Genomic DNA, 24,105 nt, shown 5'->3' with positions numbered 1-24,105 from the left:
CCTCCTCTCTCCAGAGGATGCCACTGCGATAATTGTTTTGCATAGCACATGCCTCCAGGCTTTTGTGTTTTCAAGGGCTCTAAGGAGGCAGTAGTGCTGTAGCATTTCTTATAATCTGATATATTTTACCTATCGTATCATTCTTTTTAAATGTATCGAAATGTTCATAGTACAAGTCATATGTCATCGCCATAATTTTATTACACAGATTTTACGCACTTTAGAGCGTATATTTTAAGGCCCCTTTACAGCCACGTCACACCAATTTCATAGTAATCATAGTTGCACTGCACACCCACTACCACATACATGGCGCTTTTTGGCCATTCCTGGCCCTTGCGCCATAAAACCCCATACATCAGGGTCTCCTGTGAGTAATTGACCTAGGTAAACATACTCCTGCACAGACTCTAAAGGCTGACTGGCGATCATGAATTCTTGTTCCCTTTCCAAGCTATTGAAAATTATCTTCCTCTTCTGCATAGTGATATTAAACTCCAATATTACACTTTCTTGGTTAAGGTCTTTCATAATAGGTTGCAATTCGTGCCTAGTTTTGCTGAAGAGGACAATGTCAATGCAAATCGAAGGTTGCCGATATATTAGGCGTTGGCCCTCACTCCTAGACCTTCCCAGACTGAATACTCTAAACATGCAGGGAATAACATTGCAGAGATTGTCTCCTTGCTTGACCGCTTTCTAGATCGGTAATTTTCTGCTTGTGAAGAAACAAGTAGAAAATGTGTGTAGCTATTTCCCGAGATATTCAAGAATTCCTTGTCTACTCCTTGATTACAGAATGCCTCTATGACTGCTGGTATCTCTACTGAATCAAATGATTTTTCTTAATCTATGAAAGCCGTACAGAGAGGTTCATTGTACTCTGCAGATTTCTAAATACCTGATTGATGACATGGATGTGGGCCAAGGTAGAATGTCCCTTCCTGAAGCCAGCCTTCTCTTGAATGACTGAAGTGTTTTCCTGATTCTACTGGAAAGTATTTTGGTGAAGCTCTTACACAATACTGAAAGCAAGCTAACGGGCCCTATAATTATTCAATTCTTTAACGTCTCCCTTCTTATGGATTAGTATAATTTTGGCATTCTAAGCTGCCATGGTTGCTTAGTGGCTTTGGTGCTGCGCTGCTAACCACGAGGTCACGGGATCAAATCCCGGCCACCACGGCCGCATTTCAACGCGGGCGAAATGCGAGAACATCCGTGTAGTTAGACGTAGGTGCACGTTAAAGAACCCCAGGCGGTCAAAATCCAGTCTCCCGCTACCGCGTGCTTCATATTTAGATCCTGGTTTCGGCAAGTAAAACCCCACAATTCAATTTAATGTTGGCATTCTTGCAGGTATCTGATACACTTGATGTCGTGAAGCATTGCGTTTAAAGTGCCGCAAGCATTTAAAACATCATATCTACTCCAGCATTGACTAAATCGACTGTTATTATACCTTCTGCCGCTTTTCCCCGGGCCATGTCTTGCAAGGCCCTTCTAGCATCATTGCCAGGTATAGAAGGAAACCTTTGTATCCTCTTCATCACAGCTTCGAATGAAAGTAGCGTGGCTGCTCTGGGTATTGTACGGGTCAGTATAGAATTCTTCTGCTGCTTTTACTATATCAACGAAATTGCTAATGACATTATCCTGCTTATCTTACAGTGTATGCATCTTGCCCTGTCCTATGCCAAGTTTTCTTCTCACTGATTACATGCTGCGGCCATTTATGACTGTTTTCTGAATCTTTCCCACGTTACAATTTCGAATATCCCTTACTTATTCTTTTTCTTGGATGACTTTTGACAGGTCAGCGAGTTGAATCTTATCTCTTGAGTTACACTTTCATGCTTTGCCGTTTCTTTATTAAGAATCGATGCCGTTGTTGCCAATTGCTTGTTTGCACCTTTCTCATTGCTAGTTCAACGTCTTCAGAAACATGTTGCATTTCTTCATCATCAAGACTGGAGGTTCGAGCGCAGGGTTGTACGGCCTTTATTTTATACCTCTTATTGAGCTTTATTATGACGACTGCTACCCTCTCATTAATGCTCATTAATCAATGATGCCCACTATGTCCTTATGGATGAGAAATCCTACCTCGTATTCTCTTATCTGAAAGACCTATGTAGCAGTGGACGGGGCCGTTAGTCAGCACTGTATGAGCCCCACCAGTTCTTCCAACCTCACTAAGGTCAATAATATTCCAGGCAATGCCTGATAATTCCTCAAAGAGCGCTGCTAAGCAAGCCTCACTCGAGAAGGTTCGCGTGTTAAATGGTGCCCGGTTCAGTTCCCAGTGGCGGCCTTTCCGGATCCAGAGGTTCTTAGCATCCCCTGCCGCGCTGCAGGTCTGACTGCTGCCATGGTCAGCTGCTCCGCAGTCGCTGGGGGCTGAGGGCCATGCGTTAATTGCAAGAATCATGAGGGAGATAGCCTGATATTGTGACATATATTGAGTTAAGAAACGACCACGACGGCATCATGTCATTCATACCATTTATGTCGTATATGTCGTAACGTACGTGCCATGACAAAGATCTCATGTTCTTTATATCATAACATGAATGTTATGTTGTGCATGTCATGCCGCCCCATGCCTGTTATGATATATATCCAGTTGTAGAAACGACCACCACGGCATCACAACGTATGATAATGTGAATGAATGAATGAATGAATGAATGAATGAATGAATGAATGAATGAATGAATGAATGAATGAATGAATGAATGAATGAATGGACGGACGGACGCACTCAAAACACCTGAAGTTCGCTAAGAATGCTTCGCATTAAAGATAAGGGCGCTGATAAAAAAATTCCTAGAGCCATTGTACGTTTCGCCTTACATACGCAAGCCTTGTTTGTTGAGACAAGGCTGAAGCGGTAGCTGCAACGTCCGAAATTTGTTAAGCACACCTTCTTGGCCGGCGTCTTCTTTTCTGCTGACCTGTTACGAGTGTTCGTAAGAGGAGCTACTAGCCAATTGCAATGTTAGACACATTATTAGCGTCGGCGGCCGTCCAATGCTATATGGAGCTTACTAAAGAAAAACCTTGTGTATTATTTGGCGCCACTTTGGCGCTTTTCGCTTCTTTCTCAACTTTTGCTTTCAGAATTATGGGAGTGTTCGATTCGATATTCGAAGCCCGCATTTCTTCAGTATTCGAGCTCGAGTAAAACGTTTTGCTGTTAAAGCACTTTCAGTTCTGACTAAAACGCATGTTTCGCCTGAATGACGAATCGTTGACAGGAACAGCAAAGTATTATAATAGTCCACGAAACAAGTCTCGCATATTGTGGGCAGTATAGATGGCAGTAGACGTTCACTTACCAGCCGAACACGAGTGGTGTCCCACGCCCAAAGGCCGACGTGAACAATAGCGTACTCCATATCCGCGAACAATCGCGCTCCCAACGCTGGCCTAACGTGGAGCGCCTGCGAGGCCGAGTGCGCGCGCTTGTACCGAAGCGAGCGTTCCATGCTGCCGCTCCTCCGAAAACTCGACCGATCGAGTCGTCTCCAACGCTGGGTGTGCGAGATGGCAGCGGGCGTCACGACCCCAGCTTGCTAACCTTAGCTGCTGGCGCTTGCAGCCGCAGCAGGCCACGTTGCTTGCAACTTCTCCAAGCGGCTGGGCGAGCGGGCGGGCGGGCGGGCTGCGCATGCGCCGTCGCACCCGGGACAGCACGGCGACGGCGCAAGCACGTCTCGAGTGTGGTTTGACGGGCTAGATTCCGCGATAAAGCCAATTTTCTTCTCCGCCTATGAACGTACCTTGAAATTGAGGACTGCAGGCCCAAACTTCGCAATGTAAACTTTCTATTGCACTGAATTTCGCTGTTGTGCGCCTGAATTAGGTTGAATTAAGCTGAATTAAGACTGAATTAGGTTTTTTGGCGTGCCTGCGGTCCGTGTACTTTTGTTCTCGGAACGTGCGTGTAACTTGCTACTGGAAATAAAAACAGCGTGTTCCCTATGGCTTCCTCACGCAGCGTGCGCCATCGTCCTCAACCAGAGCCAGCGAGCGTCGAACGCGGCAGCAGCGGCGAAAGCGTGAGACCAGCGGCGGTGAGGGCGTCGACCGCAGTTTTTCGGGTCACGAGACGTCACGCAAGGAAGAGCACGGGGCTGCCGCATCGACAAGCCAGCGCCTCAGCATAGTACAAAAAGCTCTATGCGGTACGAGCTTCCGTACTTCAAAAAAGGAACATGTACTGGTGCGGTACAGAGGGAAAGAAACGCAAGAATTTCATACCGCAGCCATCCTGCGGACGAAACATTGGTGGGGATATCCTCGAATTTCCATCAGGGGCCCACGGATATCGTGCTAACTTGGGCACATCTCCCCGAACATGACCGTCTGTTTGCGTTCATTTCCATTATTTAACACGATCTGCGCTCGATACTTTCCTGTGAGAAACGCTGTCACGCTGATAAACATGTCTTTCATGACCTGCAATTAGAGAAAGTGCAGCGATAATTAGTGTAAATGCACGTAACATATTGTTACTGAGGAAGACGCAGACGAAAAGCTATGTACAAGTATATTTACAAGAAAATACGCTGCGCTTGGCCAAGAGGCAACAGCCCGCGCTAGCTTCAAATCGTCGTCGTCGTCGTCTTCTTACTGCTCAGCTCTTCGTCATTGGAAATACTATCCCGTAGCAATATATTACGAATATTATTTGGAGACAAGTCCCACATGGGTAGCCTTTGTAGGTAGGATTAGAGAGGTAATGGCGTCGAAAAAACCCGGAAGGATTTGGGGGAAAAGACGCTTTTTTTCTCCAGTTTTTTTTTTTCAGCACCGAGATCGTGAAAAGAAAACGTTACAATTTCCACATACAGTTATATTTGCCATTCTCGGTTATGCAGCCAGCGTACGGTTCTAGAAGCTGCGACCTCAAGAAAATGGCAGCACAGATCTGAAGTGCATGTCTTCGTTATTAGCCCTCAGTCCCGCTATAAAAACATAGCGTAGCTTCAAAAGTAGCCGAATACAGGGCGCCCTCTGGGTTTTCGTTCGGGACTGGAGCCTGGGACTTCGCGAAGCACGTGAGGGCGTCTACTTTGTTGTAAGGCCTTTGCATTAGTCAGGCGCGGCCACTTACAGCGCCTAGGCTGTTTCAGATTGATTGACCATCTACCAGTTGTGAACGAAACTGGTCTTTGTTCGGAAATATTCGTCATAACCTTCGCGACAGGCTCATAAACGTGTTCGAAAGCTTGTCAACTTACAAATTTCAATGTGGAAGCAGCCGCATTGGAGTCTAATGCAAGTGCTTCCAGCAAGAGCGACGCGGACGCTGAGTAACATTTCTTTCAGTTATCAGATTAGCAATCTTTCGTAAAAGAGAACGAGGCGTTCATTCCATTTTTTTACGTGTTATCTAGGTATCTAGGTAATTACCGTATGTACTTAACAGGAAGCTTTAGGTCGGGGCCAACTCCGATACGGCCCATTCAAATACATGTAAAACGCAAAAAACGCTTTTCTAAGATAACCTCTGCACCGATTTTAATGAAATTTGTTGCGTTTGAGCTAAAAAGTTAAATTCTAGTGACTGTTCGAAGCGTAATTTCGATTTGGGGTCTAAATATTGTTAAAGAAATTTTAAACTATTTGCTAGTTCGAAAAAAGAATAGACGCACGAAATCTATATATTAATAGCTCTGCACCAAGAACAGATATCGCGGTTCTATAAACGACATCCATTAGATCATTCAAAGCGGACAAATTCGATATGTCAATTTGTCTTACGTGAATCTGTTACGTTTTGTAGAAGGGCTCTGAAAAAGCTGTATTTCAATATTATAGATTTTTTTTAGATTCATGGGGGGGGGGGGGTAACATATCAGTGTTGCCCGCTTTAGATGTACTATCAGGTGCAAATAATGCAATTGTGATATCGTTTTTCTCTGCTGACTTAGAGTTGCAAACTTGATTGTTTCTTTTTCTGAAAATTTTCGGTATTTGACAATTTTTAATAAAGGATTGACTATCTAATCAAGAATTTCAAACGAACAGTCAGTAGATTTTAAGTGTTTTCTTTTAAATGCAACAAAATTCGTCAAATATAGTGCAGTGGCTGTCGAGAAAAACGAATTCTCCTTTTACATGTATTTAGATAGTAGCACCCGAGCTAAAGCTTCCTCTTAAGGGTAATTATTTTTATTGCTCGCATAGTAAGTATAACCTATTTATCACTGGAGTTACAATTTTTCTCAATTTCCCAAATTTCCTGAAACAAAAAAACGAAATTTTTCTTTCTTCCGATCATAATTTCTGGATATTTTGCACCCCTATGTTGCAACACAAAGGACGTCATTTTCGCACTGTAGAAATTCGCACGTGAGGTTTGGATAGCAGTAGTAGTAGTAGTAGTAGTAGTGGTGGTGGTGGTGGTGGTGGTGGTGGTGGTGGTAGTGGTGGTGGTAGTGGTGGTAGTGGTGGTGGTAGTGGTGGTAGTGGTAGTAGTGGTGGTAGTGGTGGTAGTGGTGGTAGTGGTGGTGGTGGTGGTGGTGGTGGTAGTAGTGGTAGTAGTGGTGGTAGTAGTGGTAGTGGTAGTAGTGGTGGTAGTAGTGGTAGTAGTGGTAGTAGTAGTAGTAGTGGTGGTAGTGGTGGTAGTGGTAGTAGTAGTAGTACACTCTAAAAACAGTTTACACCCTTTGGCTTGCCCCTTCTGCCACACAAAAATAATCATCTGCCTTGATGCGTTTCCTTTCTTTATCGCTGCAAGCCCGGAACTTTCCAGTGACGAAAGGCACGCGCGTTATCAGAAGGGGCGCTCCAAAGGGTGTAAACTGTTCTATGCTGATAACGCGCGTGCCATTCGTTACTGGAAAGTTCTGGGCTCGCAGCGATAAAGAAAGGAAACGGATCAAGGCAGATGACGATTATTTTTGTGTGGCAGAAGGGGCAAGCCAAAGGGTGTAAACTGTTCTTAGAGTGTAGTGGTGGTAGTGGTAGTAGTAGTAGTAGTAGTAGTGGTGGTAGTGGTAGTAGTAGTAGTAGTGGTGGTAGTGGTAGTAGTAGTAGTAGTGGTGGTAGTAGTAGTAGTAGTGGTAGTAGTAGTAGTAGTGGTAGTGGTGGTAGTAGTAGTAGTGGTAGTAGTGGTAGTAGTAGTAGTGGTGGTAGTAGTAGTAGTGGTGGTGGTGGTAGTAGTAGTAGTGGTAGTGGTGGTAGTAGTAGTAGTAGTAGTAGTGGTGGTGGTGGTGTGTGTGTGTGTGTGTGTGTGTGTGTGTGTGTGTGTGTCATGCCGACCAAATGACCCAAGTTGGCTAACAGCTTAGACCACTGGGTATGTACTGGTGGTCCTGATCCTGTCGTGGTCAATTCATCGCAGTCACTCCAACTTAGTCATCCGACTCTCGTCTTGCTTCGTCGTCATGCATTCGTCAACGTTCCATTGTCATGACGCCGTCGTTGTCATTCTCTCTTCGTCATTCCTGGTCTGTCGTCCGACACTGTCCTGCCGTCGCCGTCCACCCTTTCGTGCCGACCAAGTGAACGAAGTTGTCAAATAGCTTGGGTCACTAGGTATGTGCTGGTGTTTGTGAAGTCGTGGTCGTTACAGCTTAGTCATCCAGCTTCCGTCATGCTGCCCTCGTCGAGCCATCGCCGCCATGTTGTCTTCACATAGTCGTCATGCATTCGTTGCCATACCACTGTCCTGATGCTGTCGTGGTAGTTACACTGTCGTCATTCCAGCTACGTCATCTGACTTACTTTCATCATGCAGTCATCATCCCGCCTTTCACGCCGCACCAGTTAACAAAGTTGTGTAATAGCTCGGGCAAGTAGATTCGTGCTTGTGGTCGTGATGTCGTCGTGGCTGGCCCATCGTCGCCATTCCAGCGTCTTCATCCGACCCTCGCTATGATGTCGTCTTCATGCAGTCGATATGCATTCTTTGCCGTACCGTGGTCGTGATGTCACATATTTTCCATCTTTGTCAGTCCATCTTCGTCGCCCGACTCTCGTCATGCCGTCGTCCCCGCGCTGTCATCGTCATTGCTACATTGCGCTCACGTCGTCTAAAAAATGGACACTTAAGCTTCCCCTTTAAGAGTGGAACGCGATAGCATTCAGAGATCCCTGACTGTTTCTCACGCTTCCCGGCAATTGCAGCGTATGTAACCGTAATGTTTAACGGGAAACCCTTGCCGCGAACGTTATGCACGAAGGCGAGCTTTGTGGTAGAAACGCGGCCTCTTGCGATGCGGCGGAGGCGAGCGCCAGTGGATTGCAAGGAACCGGGCGCGCTCAAAATGGCGGACACCGCGGCGGGTCTGTGAACGCCGCGGCCGGCTTGTGTGTGTGAATGGTCTTTTTTTTGTTTTCGCGTAACAGAATAATGTTTTCTCGTATAGTCAAATTACAATCCGAGAGCTATCGTGTCCGCAGGTTGTGTGCAAGTCCTAGTTTACCATTTTTCCTGAGCATTTTAGCTTGAGAAATTGAATTTCGTACGTTCCTTCCAATTGCTTGCCTGGGTTTAAGTGGTTCGAAAAACGTTTTGCCGCTACGCCCGACGCCGATGCGGGACGCCGGACGCCAACGCCGGATTTTCTGCGACACGACCTCTTTAACGCCGTCGCGTTAAAAACGACTGTTCGTGATGATGGTAACAAACACCGCGAAATTCACGAATGCAGAGGATCAACAGAACACGAACGCTAGGCTATTGCTCATGTTTATTCTTATTCCTTATCAGGGCAAAAGGCTTAAGTGGTTCGTTGCATTGGCTCATACCCGAAAAAGGCGGCGCTCATACTTGAAAAAAGCGGCGTCTAGTCCAGTGATGCAAACATATTAAGGAAAGAAGGGTGGGAGGGAGAGAGGGAGGGAGGAAGGAAGGAAGGAATTTCTAGGTGGCGCATTAGGTGCTCACAAGTATCGTTGAGGAGGTCGACCTACAGCGCCATGGGTTCACTTCACACAGCGGTTCGTTATGTCTCTCCGATTGTATAACTTAATGAATACCACGCGTGCAGCGGGCTTTCGTCTTTTCGTGTTACTGCACTGTAACACGCTGCCGAACTTGTTTTTCTCCAATAAATTTCAGTTGACAGCGCCCTGCGGTGTTCACTCATTTTTCTAAGTCTATCTTTCTCAACCGCGGAGTCTTTAGCCTGGATCTAACACTTCGACACGGGCACTGTCTTGGAACAAGTGCTCGGATCGAGACTTTGTTGTAAAGTTGCCGTTGTTGAACCGACGGTGTCCCCACCCACCAGCTGTTTGCGGACGCCCTATAGAAAATTGATGCAACGGAAATGGCAAGGCCGCCTCTAGAGGGTTATGCGTGCCGACAGGGTTTCTACGCGATTCCCACGGCGCGCACTCCTACCCCATACGTTTCACCCCTGAGGAAAGCCTAGTGTCGGGCCGATGTACCGCTGTCGCCGCTTATCATCGGATTATAATAGACGTCATGGTACACCGGCCCGGCACTAGGATTTCCTTCATTTGTACCATCATCTCTATCAGCCTGGTTACGCCCACTGCAGGGCAAAGGCCTCTCCCATACTTCTCCAACTACCCCGGTCATGGACTAATTGTGGCCATGTTGTCCCTGCAAACTGCAGTCTGTTTCACAACCCACGTACGAATAGAAAATTCGCGGCGCTTGGCGATGAAACCTGCGTCAAGGGAGGGCGATAAACATGCACTTTCCGTTCAGCGTGCTAACAATTTTTTTAGGAGAACCCAAAGCACGCATTATTGATAAGCTCCTGTAGTAATCGTCACGGAAGTGGTTAGAGCACAACACTTGTTCTTGAGCGCTTGAAGTTGTTTAGCTTCATAGCAGCCTCCCACTTAGCTGAAAGCTTCTTGTCTTGCAGGAACTAATGGAACATCGGAACATCGTCGCGGCCGCTGGTGTTCGTGCAAGCGTAGGCTGCACATAACGCCGGCATGATCGGCCTACACGTTCAATTGATGCTGCACACGTCAACTACCACTCCTATATACACACAAATAAAGGAATGTAGGGTCGAGCGAAGCAGATTAGGACGACACGCACGCAGAAATAAGCCCGGTCAGGCACGGTCGCGGAGACTGCGAAGGAGCGGAACACCAGTGTTGACGTCACTAAGCCGCGGTTTCCGGTCTCCGCTCGCATCGTCAGCGTCAGCAGCAGCGCGCGGCGCTCGACGGGGGGCGGAGCTACAGCGCAATTTTAACTGACGATTGCGTCGCTCCTCAGTGAAAAATCCCCCCAAAATTTTACCTTCATGGTTTATAAGGTTCCCACATCCGTATATGAGCCTCTTATTGAATTCCAGACTCTTCAGCTTCCCTTTAATCTCATCCGCCCACCTAACTTTCTGCCGCCCTCTGCTACGCTTCCCTTCCCTTGGAATCCATTCTGTAACTCTTAATGACCATCGGTTATCATCCCTCCTCATTACGTGTCCTGCCCATGCCCCCATTTTTTTTCTTGATTTCAACTAAGATATTATTAACTCGCGTTTGTTCCCTCACCCAATCGGCTCTTTTCTTATCCCCTAACGTTACACCTATCATTCTTCTTTCCATAGCTCGTTGCGTCGTCCTCAATTTAAGTAGAACCCTTTTCGTAAGCCTCCAGGTTTCTGCCCCGTACGTGAGTACTGGTAAGACACAGCTGTTATAAACTTTTCTCTTGAGGGATAATGGTAACCTGCTGTTCATGATCTGAGAATGCCTGCCAAACGCACCCCAGCCCATTCTTATTCTTCTGATTATTTCATTCTCATGATCTGGATCCGCAGTCACTACCTGTCCTAAGTAGATATATTCCCTTACCACTTCCAGTGCCTCACTACCTATCGTAAACGGCTGTTCTCTTCCGAGACTGTTAAACATTACTTTCGTTTTCTGCAGATTAATTTTTAGATCCACCCTCCGGCTTTGCCTCTCCAGGTCAGTGAGCATGCATTGCAGTTGGGCCCCTGAGTTACTAAGCAAGGCAATATCATCAGTGAATCGCAAGTTATTAAGGTATTCTCCATTGACTCTTATCCGCAATTCTTCACAATCCAGGTCCCGGAATACCCCCTGTAAACACGCTGTGAATAGCATTGGTCAGATCGTATCTCCCTGTCTGACGCCTTTCTTTATTGGAATTTTGTTGCTTTCTTTATGGAGGACTACGGTGGCTGTGGAGCCGCTATAGATCTTTCAATATATTTACATACGGCTCGTCTACACCCTGATTCCGCAATGCTTCCATGACTGCTAAGGTTTCGACTGAATAAAATGCTTTCTCGTAATCAATGAAAGATATATAAAAAGGTTGGTTATATTGCGCACATTCTTCTATCACCTGATTGATAGTGTGAATATGGTCTATGTTTGAATAGCCTTTACGGAATCCTGCCTGGTCCTTTGGTTGACGGAAGTCTAAGGTGTTCCTGATTCTATTTGCAATTACCTTAGTAAATACTTTGTAGGCAACGGACAGTAAGGTGATCGGACTATAATTTTTCAAGTCTTTGGCGTCCCCTTTCTTATGGATTAGGATTATGTTAGCGTTTTTCCAAGATTCCGGTACGCTCGAAGTCATGAGGCAGTGCGTATACGGGGTGGCCAGTGTCTCTAGAACAATCTGCCCACCATCCTTCAATAAATCTGCTGTTGCCTGATCCTCCCCAGCTGCCTTCCCCCTTTGCATAGCTCCCAAGGCTTTCTTTACTTCTTCCGGCGTTACCTGTGGGATTTCAAATTCCTCTAGACTATTCTCTTCTATTATCGTCGTGGGTGCCATTGGTACTGTATAAATCTCTATAGAACTCCTCAGCCACTTGAACTATCTCAGCCATATTGGTAATGATATTGCCGGCTTTGCCTCTTAACGCATACATCTGATTCTTGCCAATTCCTAGTTTCTTCTTCACTGCTTTTAGGCTTCCTCCATTCCTGAGAGCATGTTAAATTCTATCCATATTATACTTCCTTATGTCTGTTGTCTTACGCTTGTTGATTACCTTCGAAAGTTCTGCCAGTTCTATTCTAGCAGTAGGGTTAGAGGCTTTCATACATTGGCGTTTCGTGATCAGATCTTTCGTCTCCTGCGATTGCTTACTGGTATCCTGTCTAACGGAGTTACCAGCGACTTCTATTGCACTCCTTAATGATGACCACACGATTGTCGTTCACTGATTCAACACTAAAGTCCTCTTCCTGAGTTAAAGCCGAATACCTGCTCTGTAGCTTGATCTGGAACTCCTCTATTTTTCCTCTTACCGCTAACTCATTGATCGGCTTCTTATGTACCAGTTTCTTCCGCTCCCTCCTCAGGTCGAGGCTAATTCGAGTTCTTACCATCCTATGGTCACATCTTGTATGATGCCAGGGTTAGCGCAGAGTGTGAGGTCTATTTCATTTTTAGTCTTTCGCCAGTAGGGCTCCTCCACGTCCACTTTCGGCTATCCCGCTTGCAGAAGAAGGTATTCATTATCATAAACTCTACCAATAACTCTCCCCTGTTATTCCTAGTGCCTATGCCATATTCCTCCACTGCCTTGTCTTCAGCCTGCTTCTTGCCTACCTTGGCATTGAGGTCGCCCATTAGTATAGTGCATTTAGTTTTCACTCTACCCATCGCCGATTCCACGTCTTCATAGAAGCTTTCGACTTCCTGGTCATCACGACTGGATGTAGGGGCGTAGACCTGTACAGCCTTCATTTTGTAGCTCTTATTAAATTTTACAGCAAGACCTGCCACTCTCTCGTTAATGCTATAGAATTCCTGTATGTTACCAGCTATATTCTTATTAATTAGGAATCGGACTCCTAGTTCTCGTCTCTCCGCAAAGCCCCGGTAGCACAGGACGTGCCCGCTATTTAGCACTGTATATGCTTCGTTTGGCCTCCTAACTTCACTGAGCCCTATTATATCCCATTTACTGCCCTCTAATTCCTTCAATAGCACTGCTAGACTCGCCTCACTAGATAACGTTCTAGCGTGAAACGTTGCCAGGTTCATATTCCAATGGCGGCCTGTCCAGAGCCAGGGATTCTTCGCACCCTCTGCTGCGTCGCAGGTCTGACCGCCGCCGTGGTCAGTTGCTTCGCAGCTGCTGGGGACTGTAGGCCGGGGTTTAATTGTTGTATTCATATAGGAGGTTGTGGCCAAGTACTACACCAGGGTGGCCAATCCTGCTCTGGTGAGGGAGTGTGTTACCGGTTCTGGTCACCGGGATCAGGCCACACTCCAGGCCTGTTTGTGCAATTTTATGAACACCCGGATGTTTTTTTTTATTCCGGTGGAAAATTGCGCGGCACCGGGATTCGAACCACGGACCTCTCGCACGCGAGGCGGGTGTTCTACCTCTACGCCACCGCAGCGCTCTTCCCCCTTTGCATAGCGTTTGTACCATTGCGCCAAATTATAATCCGTGGGTAACCGGCTGCACCGTGGTTTTAAACCCGTGACCTCTCAAGCAGCCGACAAGGACGCTGAATCCGCAGGCCTCGGCTGCGATTTCTCTTCTACTTGAGGTAACGTTTCGGCAAAGAGACTACAGCGCAGGAAAGGGACGGTCACAAACGCCGACTCTCTCTCTCTCTCTCTCTCTCTCACACACACACACACACAGGCGTGCAACAAAGGCACAGCGATTCGAAAAGCACTAAGCGAGAACAAACTATCTACAAAGGAACACTATATGCCATACTACCCAAATGCCTGGAGGTAGGACGTTTACGGATGGGACATCTGTCTGCCACTGCTTTTTCTATAATTATTCTGGCAAAATAACTCTGATGCTTGGCCATATCTCTCGTATCTTCAAGCTGTGCAACGCAACGGCACTGAGTGCTGTGCAGGCAAGGAAATCTTTCGTGCCTTTTTTTTTACCTTCAGCTTATATTCGTGCAGCCTAACTTGCACACATCTGCTGATTTGCCCTTGTCTATTTCTGGTTCTGCGCTGTAGTCGCTTTCACTGAAGTTTCCAGGTGGAGGTCTCCTCTGTTATTGAATTGAATCAAAATTTTATTCCACGGAAAAAAAAGTTACGAGAAAGACAGGTAAAAGTTGTGAGAACAGCTTGAGGAGCCCTGACGCCCTAGCACACGGCACAGCATAAAAGCGTGCGGCTGAGAGAGTACAACCTACTAAGAGGAAACACATGCGCGAGTTATGGAACGTCGCTCGAGAAGGAGATTACAGAGCAGGCGTAAAGAAAAAAGTAAGCCACCGTATCACATCACTATACAAATACTAAGCGCGGTTCTTTGGGTGATATACCAGATATGTCGATGTTATTTTCATTTGTTATGTGGTTTAGAAGTGTAGGCAATTGAAATTTTAACATTTGATCTCCGTAATTGGTTCTACTTTGGCGACATACTACACTTCAGGATGGCGAACATTTATAAGCAAAGAAGTTTTTTTCTCGCCTAGCTAAGCTTGTTATGGCTTAGTTATTTTACTGTAAACCCAGTTTTTCCATAAACGGCATAGTTCGTAATCGTACCTTGATGTAACCTGAATGATGTGGTGCTTCTTAAATAAGTGTGCAGTGTGGCAGCGATGTAGGACTTTACAGGCTAGCCGTAAAGCGTCTTTTTTGCAAGACATGCAAGTGAAGACGGTTATCTTGGTGTTGACCTATTCGAGCCTTTCATATTCATGTGATCCTTTCAGTTCGTGAAGCTTTAGTACGTTAAGAAGCAAAAAGCACAGACACCAAGGACAATACGGGGACAAATACTTGTCCTTACTAACTGAAACAAAGGAATTCTGAATTAATGGAATTGAAAGTCGATGAAGAAAAAAACAACTTGACGCAGTTGGGGAACGATCCCACGTCTTCGCATTACGCGTGCGATGCTCCACGTAATGCGAAGACATGAGATCGTTCCCCACCTGCGGCAAGTTGTTTTTTTAGTCCACTTTCAATTCCATTAATTCAGAATTCCTTTATTTCAGTTAGTAAGGACAAGTAATTTCCCCTGTGTTGTCCATAGTGTCTGTTTTTTTTTTGGCTTATGTGATTAATGAAAATCGGGCCCCTCGGTTAACCGCCATTTCTTCTCGTTTAGTACGTTAAGGCACTTCAACCGCCATATCTCCAATGCTTTTGCCGTAACTCGAGCGTGGCGTGAGCCCTGCGCCCTTTCCTCGCAGACCCGGATTCCTTGACGGCCGAGCAGGTGGATCGACTGGTGCGCGCCGTGTGCGGGAAGGCCATCAACGACGACGACAGCGCCGAGATGGCGGCCAGGTTTTGCGCCTGCGTCATCGCGGTGAGTCGTAAGCACGCGAGCACGCGTCTTGTGCACCCTCATCAAGCCCGCAGCTTAATTCTGTCGTGCTCCGTGATAGATCTTTATGACGTACAACTTTTTAAATCTCTGAAAGGGAAAAAAAATTTTATGCAGCCGACGGCATACACGAACCTACAAAGTAAATCCAAACTGGTTTCTCAGAAAGGAAACACGAGTTTTCTTTGTACCTTCATGCTACAGTCGAGTGGTTGACAACTTTCCCTTTTACGAACCTTCCATCATATTACGGGCTCACGCAGACCTCATCTTACTTGTTACCCCCTCATGTCCATGTGTTCTATAAATGCAAGTTAACGCCGTCGGAAATGCGACGTAAGCAGCGTGATTAGGCTTTTTTAGGTTTTTTATGTTTATTATTTAATGTTGTACGCAATACGATATGTCCGGACATTACATTAGCGCTAAACTTTGCTTGGGCGTACGCAGTCTCAGAATGTTTTGTTTGTGATGGTGACTAACAAATGTAATTCAGCAGGCGTAACGTTGCAGAAAAATTTATTGCGTTTCCATGTTGACAGCGTCAGTCGAGGAGTCCGTCAATGTCGAAAACTTTAATATTGGGTACATTTTTTTAATTGAATGTTTTAATTCGGTACACCTATTTCTTATCTACACCTCTGAAGCACACCACCGCCAAGGCCTCTGGCTATTCATGAGCACGATAAATAATAATAATAATAATAATAATAATAATAATAATAATAATAATAATAATAATAAGAGGACACCTAAGCACTTCTTATGAGTTGTCAAAGCGAAAGCATTGATGTCCAAGTGAACGCCGCTGAGCGGTCTTTCTAGTTTTGCGCTGTGAGTATTGTACCATAGCGGCACGTGATGCCCGACCTAGCAAGAGGCAGCAGCAGCCTGCGGTGCCAACGCCTCATGCCACCGACGTCGAGGAGAGACCGAGGAAGAAGCGGCCCCCAATGCCGGCAGGCAGGAGCAGCAGTTAAGCCCAGTGGAGGTGCGAGAGCGATACCTCGCGCCGGCTCCCGAGAGCGAGTGTGACGTGGCGTCGCGGCGATGCCCTCTCCCCTCACGCAACACCTGGCGCACTGCTGCTACAGCAGGTGTTCCTTTACGCCCGCTCTGCTCCGCCCAGGCACGTTTGAGACCTGGCGTCGCAACCAATGGGAATTTAGGTGCCGTTTCGCTGCTGCAGACTACAGAGCCGGAATTTTTCATTCGATGGGCCATTTGACGCTTTCGTATCAACAATAATAATATCAAAAGTTTTAGTAGAAACCATTGAGTATGATTGTCAATGTAAGCTAATAACCCGAACGATCGTACAGATGGAGCGAGTGAGAGAGAGCGTCCCCTCCTCCTCCTTCTGGCCCCTCCCGCAACTTGCTTGCTCGAAAGCCACCACTCTTCAGCTCGCCTTCCCGCGATGAAGCAGCTAGCGAGCTAACGAATGACAGTGCCGCCCCCCCCCCTCTTTCCTGGCCCTCGCAGCAACTCTGCTACGTGAGAGCTCACGCGCCGCATGTCGTCTTGTAGGCCAACCGGAGATGACACGATGACGAATACGACACTATCGCGGAAATTGAAATTCTGACATTCGGTCCTAAAGCCCGTCAAAGCACCACGGCCAGGATGAGTAGGTAGTAGGTCCGGCGGACGCATCACTATACAAAAAAAGGTACCTGGTCGTAGGGGAAATACGGCAACATACATTGTTGCAACGCGATGTACGCTATATATATATATATATATATATATATATATATATATATATATATATATATATATATATATATATATATATATATATATACTACTACATAGTAAAAAATGTGCCGTGAGCGCACACCCTAGGGAATAATTTCGTTTATTTTACTGATTTACAAGATACAGCAGGCCGCAATAGGCCCAAGCTGGAGGATCAATTCAAAAAGATATGCAAAGAAACATATGAGTTAGAAACATAGGCAAGGGGAATACATGGAAAGAAATAGGTGGTTCAATATTGCGTACTTTAGATAGGAGGAAAGCAAGTATAGGATAGAAATAAGCATATACAACACTCAATAAAACACTAATAACACTATCAATGCTCGCCAACATCGTAATTGAACAAATGACAAGGAAACACACAGTTGTACTGTGAATCAACGCGATCAGTAATATTAAGTCTCTCTGTTAAGACTGATCGTAGTTTCTTCGTCACTCATTCTTCAGGAGAAAAACGACTATTTAGATGCCAGTTCTGGGGCTGTGTGGCATTGGTTTTCATGACGATGCCTCTTTTGTCTTCTAGTGACAGAGCTTAGGTATGCTGTAAGGTACTCGAAAATAACTTTCAAGAGGAACTTTAATCTGTTAATATCAGGTCTTATTTGGAGCGTATGGATATCGTGTTTCTTTATCGGTGATTTAGGAGAGTCTGTACGTCGATATTTAAAAATAAAGCTGAGAGCCTTGCGCTGTATTATCTCGGGGGCGTGTAGGTTTGTTTTTATGTAAGGGTCCCGAATAACGCAAGTGTACTCGAGTTTACTGTGTCCATTTACGAGTATGCACCAAAATGTTTGGTCAGGGAGTTTGTGCCTTAGAAGACAGTTTACGAAATGCTGAGTCAGAGATGTGGGAGACATGCGAGTTGCAACTTAGGTTTCTGGTTGTGGCACCTAGGTATTTATATTCGTCAATTGAGTTTTTGAGGCAGAAGGCGTAACAACTCGACGAACTAAATCGATTCTTCTGAGCTACGGAAATCTGTTGCCTTGGGTCTGCTGCACGTAGTGGGAAAAGGCTTACCTTACCGCTATGTGGCATTACAGTACGCCAAGGGCGTCGTTGTAGTAACTTCTCTACGTCGCGCATCCCTCCGTTAAATAAACTACCCGCTTTATTCGACCACAAAGTGACCCACATCATTGAACTCATTTACTCTTCTGCATTCACAACATTTTCTTTCGGTACCTATCTGTGCTGAAACATGACTTCACTGTGGCGAAAACCTTACGAACACTAAGGTGATGGCCGTCAACGTCGAAGACAGGTACACCATGTAGTAGGGCTCCTCCACAGAAATGTCAACTGATGTGGAGAAGCGAGCTTCAAGCGCCTTTGTTTTTCTTTGCTGAGCGCGCACGTATGCTCCACGCATATTAAATGGCAAGTACCGTGCCCAGCTTGTCATCTTAGGATCTACAGTTTGGCATGCTGCGTACGCTAATTATAGGCTTTTATTCCGAACGAAGATGCTCTCCATTTCTTGTAGTACCCACGCCTTGTTTTACAATCTACGTTCATGATAGTTTAGTTACGTTACATCGCCGTACACATTTGGCCTCAAAACGACGCTGTGTCTGTGGCCAAAATGCTCATCAGAAATTAAAAAGAAAGGAAGTGATTACAGCTCTGTGAAATTTCACGGCAGCTAGCGTCATCATAGCGTGCTACTAACCCTGTCTTGCCGGTGTCTCTAGAACATTTGCGATAACCGGTGGGTTATCGGTTACAGAACGGGTGCCAAGAGAATGGAAGCATAATCGAGGACGGCAGGAAACGAGTGTGGATATATGGACAGGGCCATCGCTCTATAGCAATTTTCAGCACGCGGCCAGTGAGCCCGTAAATACAATTCTACATAGAGGAGGCTTAGTTAACAGCGGGCACTTTTTTTCATAACTAGTGCTATTGCTGTCACCTCCGCTAAGGTCGCATTTGTTTCTGGGAGTAGCTCCGTTTGTACCGTTTACAAATCATTCCTCACAACCTCTACCATGCAACATCGGAGTAACCCGGAAATGGTATAAAGTTGATCTGTGTTAATTATATTAGAATGGAGGCATCTGAAAGCAGTCGTACGCCGAGTGCCAGAAAACGTGTATGTTAAATGGACGCTAAAGACGTAAGCACTTGTCACATTACACTGATCAAGTAGACTTTTAAAGCTTTATACATGTATTTCCGTGGTAACAGGTTCATTATTAGAAGGCGAAATGAAGAGCCATATTTTTGTTTTTCACCTACGGGAAGCCCCAGCGGCAGTACGTCAGTGGGTACTTGGCACAAAAAGACGTGTGGCAAAGCCGGCCGGCCGCTTAAAGCCGCGCTCAAGTACGAGCCCCCCCCCCCACCCTCGCCTCCTTCAGAACTGTTTTTGTAACGGCATAACTGGCACAAAATACATGCTGCAAAGCCCACCGGATCCTTATAGCCCCGCTCAAATGCAAGACCCCCTTACAGAACTGTTTTTGTAACGCCATACCTGGCACAAAAATACATGCTGCGAAGCCCACCGGATCCATACAGCCCCGCTCAAGTGCTAGACACCGCCTTCATAACTGTTTTTGTAACGGCATACCTGGCACAAAAATACGTGCGGGAAAGCCCACCAGATCCTTATAGCCCCGCTCAAGTGCAACACCCCCCTTCAGAACTGTTCTTGTAACGCCATACCTGGAACAAAAAAGTACATGCTGCGAAGCCCACCGGATCCTTATAGCCCTGCTCAAGTGCGACACACCCCCTTAAGAACTGTTTTTGTAACGGCATACCTGGCACAAAAATACATTCTGCAAAGCCCACCGGATCCTTATAGCCCCGCACAAGTGCGAGACACCCCCTTCAGAACTGTTTTTGTAACGGCATACCTGGCACAAAAACACATGCAGCAAAGCCCACCGGGTCCTTATAGCCCGCTCAAGTGCGAGACCCCCCCTTCAGAACTGTTTTTGTAACGGCATACCTGGCACAAAAATACGTGCTGCAAAGCCCACCGGTCACTTAAACCCCCGCTCACGTGCGAGTCCCCCCCTTCAGAGCTGTTTTTGTAACGGCATACCTGGCACAAAATATATGCTGCAAAGCCCACCCGATCCTTATAGCCCCGCTCAAGTGCGAGACCTCCCTACAGAACTGTTTTTGTAACGACATACCTGGCACAAAAATACATGCTGCAAAGCCCACCGGATCCTCATAGCCCCGCTCAAGTGCGAGACACCCCTTTCAAAACTGTTTTTATAACGGCATACCAGGCACAAAAATACATGCTGCAAAGCCCACCGGATCCTTATAGCCCCGCTCAAACGTGAAACACCCCCTTCAGAACTGTTTTCCTAACGACATACCTGGCACAAAAATACATGCTGCAAAGCCCACCGGATCCTTATAGCCCCGCTCAAGTGCGAGACCTCCCTTCAAAACTGTTTTTATAACGGCATACCTGGCGCAAAATACATGCTGCAAAGCCCACCGGTCACTTAAACCCCCGCTCACGTGCGAGTCCCCCCCTTCAGAGCTGTTTTTGTAACTGCATACCTGGCACAAAAATACGTGCGGGAAAGCCCACCGGATCCTTATAGCCCCGGTCAAGTGCGAGACCTCCCCCTTCAGTCTGTTCTTATATTGTGTACCTGGCACAAAAATACGTGCTGCAAAGCCCACCGGTCACTTAAAGCCCCGCTCAAGTGCGAGTCCCCCCCCCCTTCATTAGTGTTTTTACATCTTGATACCTGCCATAAAATTACGTGCTGCAAAGCCCACCAGTCCCTTAAAGCCCTGCTCAAGTGCGAGTCCCCCCCCCCCCTTCAGGAGTGTTTTTGTATCGGGATGCCTGCCATAAGATTACATGCTGCAAAGCCCACCAGTCTCTTAAAGCGCCGCTAAAGTGCGATTCCCCCCCCTTCAGGAGTATTTTTGTATCGGGATAATTGGCATAAAATTACGCGCTGCAACGCCCACCAGTCCCTTAAAGCCCCGCTCAAGTGCGAGTCCCCCCCTTCAGGAGTGTTTTTTTATCGGGATACCTGCGATAAAATTACATCCTGCCAAGCCCACAAGTCCCTTAAGCCCCGCTCAAGTGCCAGTACCCCCCCCCCCCCCCACTTCAGGAGTATTTTTGTATCGGGATACTTGGCATAAAATTACATGCTGCAAAGCCCACCTGTCCCTTAAAGCCCCGCTCAAGTGCGAAACACCCCCTTCAGATCTGTTTTTGTAACGGCATACCTGGCACAAAAATACATGCAGCAAAGCCCACCAGATCGTTATAGCCCCGCTCAAGTGCGAGACATCCCATTCAGAACTGTTTCTGCAACGGCATACCTGGCACAAAAATACATGCTGCAAAGCCCACCGGATCCTTATAGCCCCGCTCAGTGCGAGACCCCCCTTCTAAACTGTTTTTGTAACGGCATACCTGGCACAAAAATACATGCTGCAAAGCCCATCGGATCTTTACAGCCCCGCTCGAGTGCGAGACCCCCCTTCAAAACTGTTTTTGTAACGGCATACCTGGCACAAAAATACGTGCGGCAAAGCCCACCGGATCATTATTTTCCCGCTCAAGTGCGAGACCTTCCTTCAGAACTGTTTTTGTAACGGCATACCTGGCACAAAATACATCCTGCAAAGCCCACCGGTCACATAAACCCCCGCTCACTTGGGAGTCCCCTCCCCCTACAGAGCTGTTTTTGTAACGGCATACCAGACACAAAAAATATATGCTGCAAAGCCCACCGGAGCCTTATAGCCCCGCTCAAGTGCGAGACCCCCCTTCAAAACTGTTTTTGTAACGGCACACCTGGCACAAAAATACGTGCAGGAAAGCCCACCGGATCCTTATAGCCCCGCTCAAGTGCGAGTCCCCCCTTCAGGAGTGTTTTTCTATCGGGATACCTGCCATAAAATTACATGCTGAAAAGCCCACCAGTCCCTTAAAATCCCGCTCAAGTGCGAGTCCCCCCACCTTCAGGAGTGTTTTTGTATCGGGATACCTACCATAATATTACATGCTGCAAAGCCCACCTGTCCCTCAAAGCCCTGCTCAAGTGCGAGCCCCCCCCCCCTTCAGGAGTGTTTTTGTATCGGGATACCTGCCATAAAATTACATGCTGCCAAGCCCACCAGTCCCTTAAAGCCCCGTTCAAGTGCGAGTCCCCCCCCTTCATTAGTGTTTTTACATCTTGATACCTGCCATAAAATTACGTGCTGCAAAGCCCACCAGTCCCTTAAAGCCCTGCTCAAGTGCGAGTCCCCCCCCCCCTTCAGGAGTGTTTTTGTATCGGGATGCCTGCCATAAGATTACATGCTGCAAAGCCCACCAGTCTCTTAAAGCGCCGCTAAAGTGCGATTCCCCCCCCTTCAGGAGTATTTTTGTATCGGGATAATTGGCATAAAATTACGCGCTGCAACGCCCACCAGTCCCTTAAAGCCCCGCTCAAGTGCGAGTCCCCCCCTTCAGGAGTGTTTTTTTATCGGGATACCTGCGATAAAATTACATCCTGCCAAGCCCACAAGTCCCTTAAGCCCCGCTCAAGTGCCAGTACCCCCCCCCCCCCACTTCAGGAGTATTTTTGTATCGGGATACTTGGCATAAAATTACATGCTGCAAAGCCCACCTGTCCCTTAAAGCCCCGCTCAAGTGCGAAACACCCCCTTCAGATCTGTTTTTGTAACGGCATACCTGGCACAAAAATACATGCAGCAAAGCCCACCAGATCGTTATAGCCCCGCTCAAGTGCGAGACATCCCATTCAGAACTGTTTCTGCAACGGCATACCTGGCACAAAAATACATGCTGCAAAGCCCACCGGATCCTTATAGCCCCGCTCAGTGCGAGACCCCCCTTCTAAACTGTTTTTGTAACGGCATACCTGGCACAAAAATACATGCTGCAAAGCCCATCGGATCTTTACAGCCCCGCTCGAGTGCGAGACCCCCCTTCAAAACTGTTTTTGTAACGGCATACCTGGCACAAAAATACGTGCGGCAAAGCCCACCGGATCATTATTTTCCCGCTCAAGTGCGAGACCTTCCTTCAGAACTGTTTTTGTAACGGCATACCTGGCACAAAATACATCCTGCAAAGCCCACCGGTCACATAAACCCCCGCTCACTTGGGAGTCCCCTCCCCCTACAGAGCTGTTTTTGTAACGGCATACCAGACACAAAAAATATATGCTGCAAAGCCCACCGGAGCCTTATAGCCCCGCTCAAGTGCGAGACCCCCCTTCAAAACTGTTTTTGTAACGGCACACCTGGCACAAAAATACGTGCAGGAAAGCCCACCGGATCCTTATAGCCCCGCTCAAGTGCGAGTCCCCCCTTCAGGAGTGTTTTTCTATCGGGATACCTGCCATAAAATTACATGCTGAAAAGCCCACCAGTCCCTTAAAATCCCGCTCAAGTGCGAGTCCCCCCCTTCAGGAGTGTTTTGCATCGGCATACTTGGCATAAAATTACATGCTGCCATGCCTACCAGACCCTTACAGTCCCGCTCAAGTGCGAGTCCCCCCCCCCTTCAAGATTGTTTTTGTATCGGGATACTTGGCATAAAATTACGTGCTGCAAAGCCCACCAGTCCCTTAAAGCCCCGCTCAAGTGCGAGTGTCCCCCCCCCCCTTCAGGATTGTTTTTGCATCTGCATACTTGGCATAAAATTACAAGCTGCCAAGCCTACCAGACCCTTACAGCCCCGCTAAAGTGCGAGTCCCCCCCCTTCAGGAGTGTTTTTGTGTCGGGATACCTGCCATAAGAATACATGCTGCCAAGCCCACCAGTCCCTTCAAGCCCCGCTCAAGTGCGAGTCCCCGCCCTTGAGGAGTATTTTTGCATGGGCATACTTGGCATAATATTACGTGCTGCAAAGCCCACCAGTCCCTTAACGCCCCGCTCGAGTCCCCCCCCTTCAGGAGTGTTATTGTATCGGGATACTTGGCATAATATTACGTGCTGCAAAGCCCACCAGTCCCTTAAAGCCCCGCTCAAGTGCGAGTCCCCCCCTTCAGGAGTATTTTTGCATCGGCATACTTGGCATAAAATTACGTGCTGCAAAGCCCACCAGTCCCTT

At 47.0% G+C, this 24,105-nt stretch overlaps 1 protein-coding gene across 2 annotated transcripts in view; it reads left to right on the top strand.

The window, feature by feature from the left end:
• LOC142559654 (MIF4G domain-containing protein B-like) overlaps nt 1-24,105 on the top strand; it is a 73,711-nt gene that overhangs the window by 36,108 nt on the left and 13,498 nt on the right. For both annotated transcript variants that reach the window (XM_075671223.1, XM_075671224.1), the window contains 2 exons: nt 4,004-4,190; nt 15,136-15,254. In XM_075671223.1, the coding sequence (XP_075527338.1) occupies nt 4,004-4,190; nt 15,136-15,254 (306 nt within the window). The remainder of the gene's footprint in view (nt 1-4,003; nt 4,191-15,135; nt 15,255-24,105) is intronic.

The sequence above is a fragment of the Dermacentor variabilis genome, chromosome 10 (genome assembly GCF_050947875.1).
Source record: "Dermacentor variabilis isolate Ectoservices chromosome 10, ASM5094787v1, whole genome shotgun sequence".
Classification (NCBI taxonomy): Eukaryota; Metazoa; Arthropoda; class Arachnida; order Ixodida; family Ixodidae; genus Dermacentor; species Dermacentor variabilis.
Note: the sequence above shows the minus strand (reverse complement) of the source record. Positions and strands in the feature narration are given on the sequence as shown.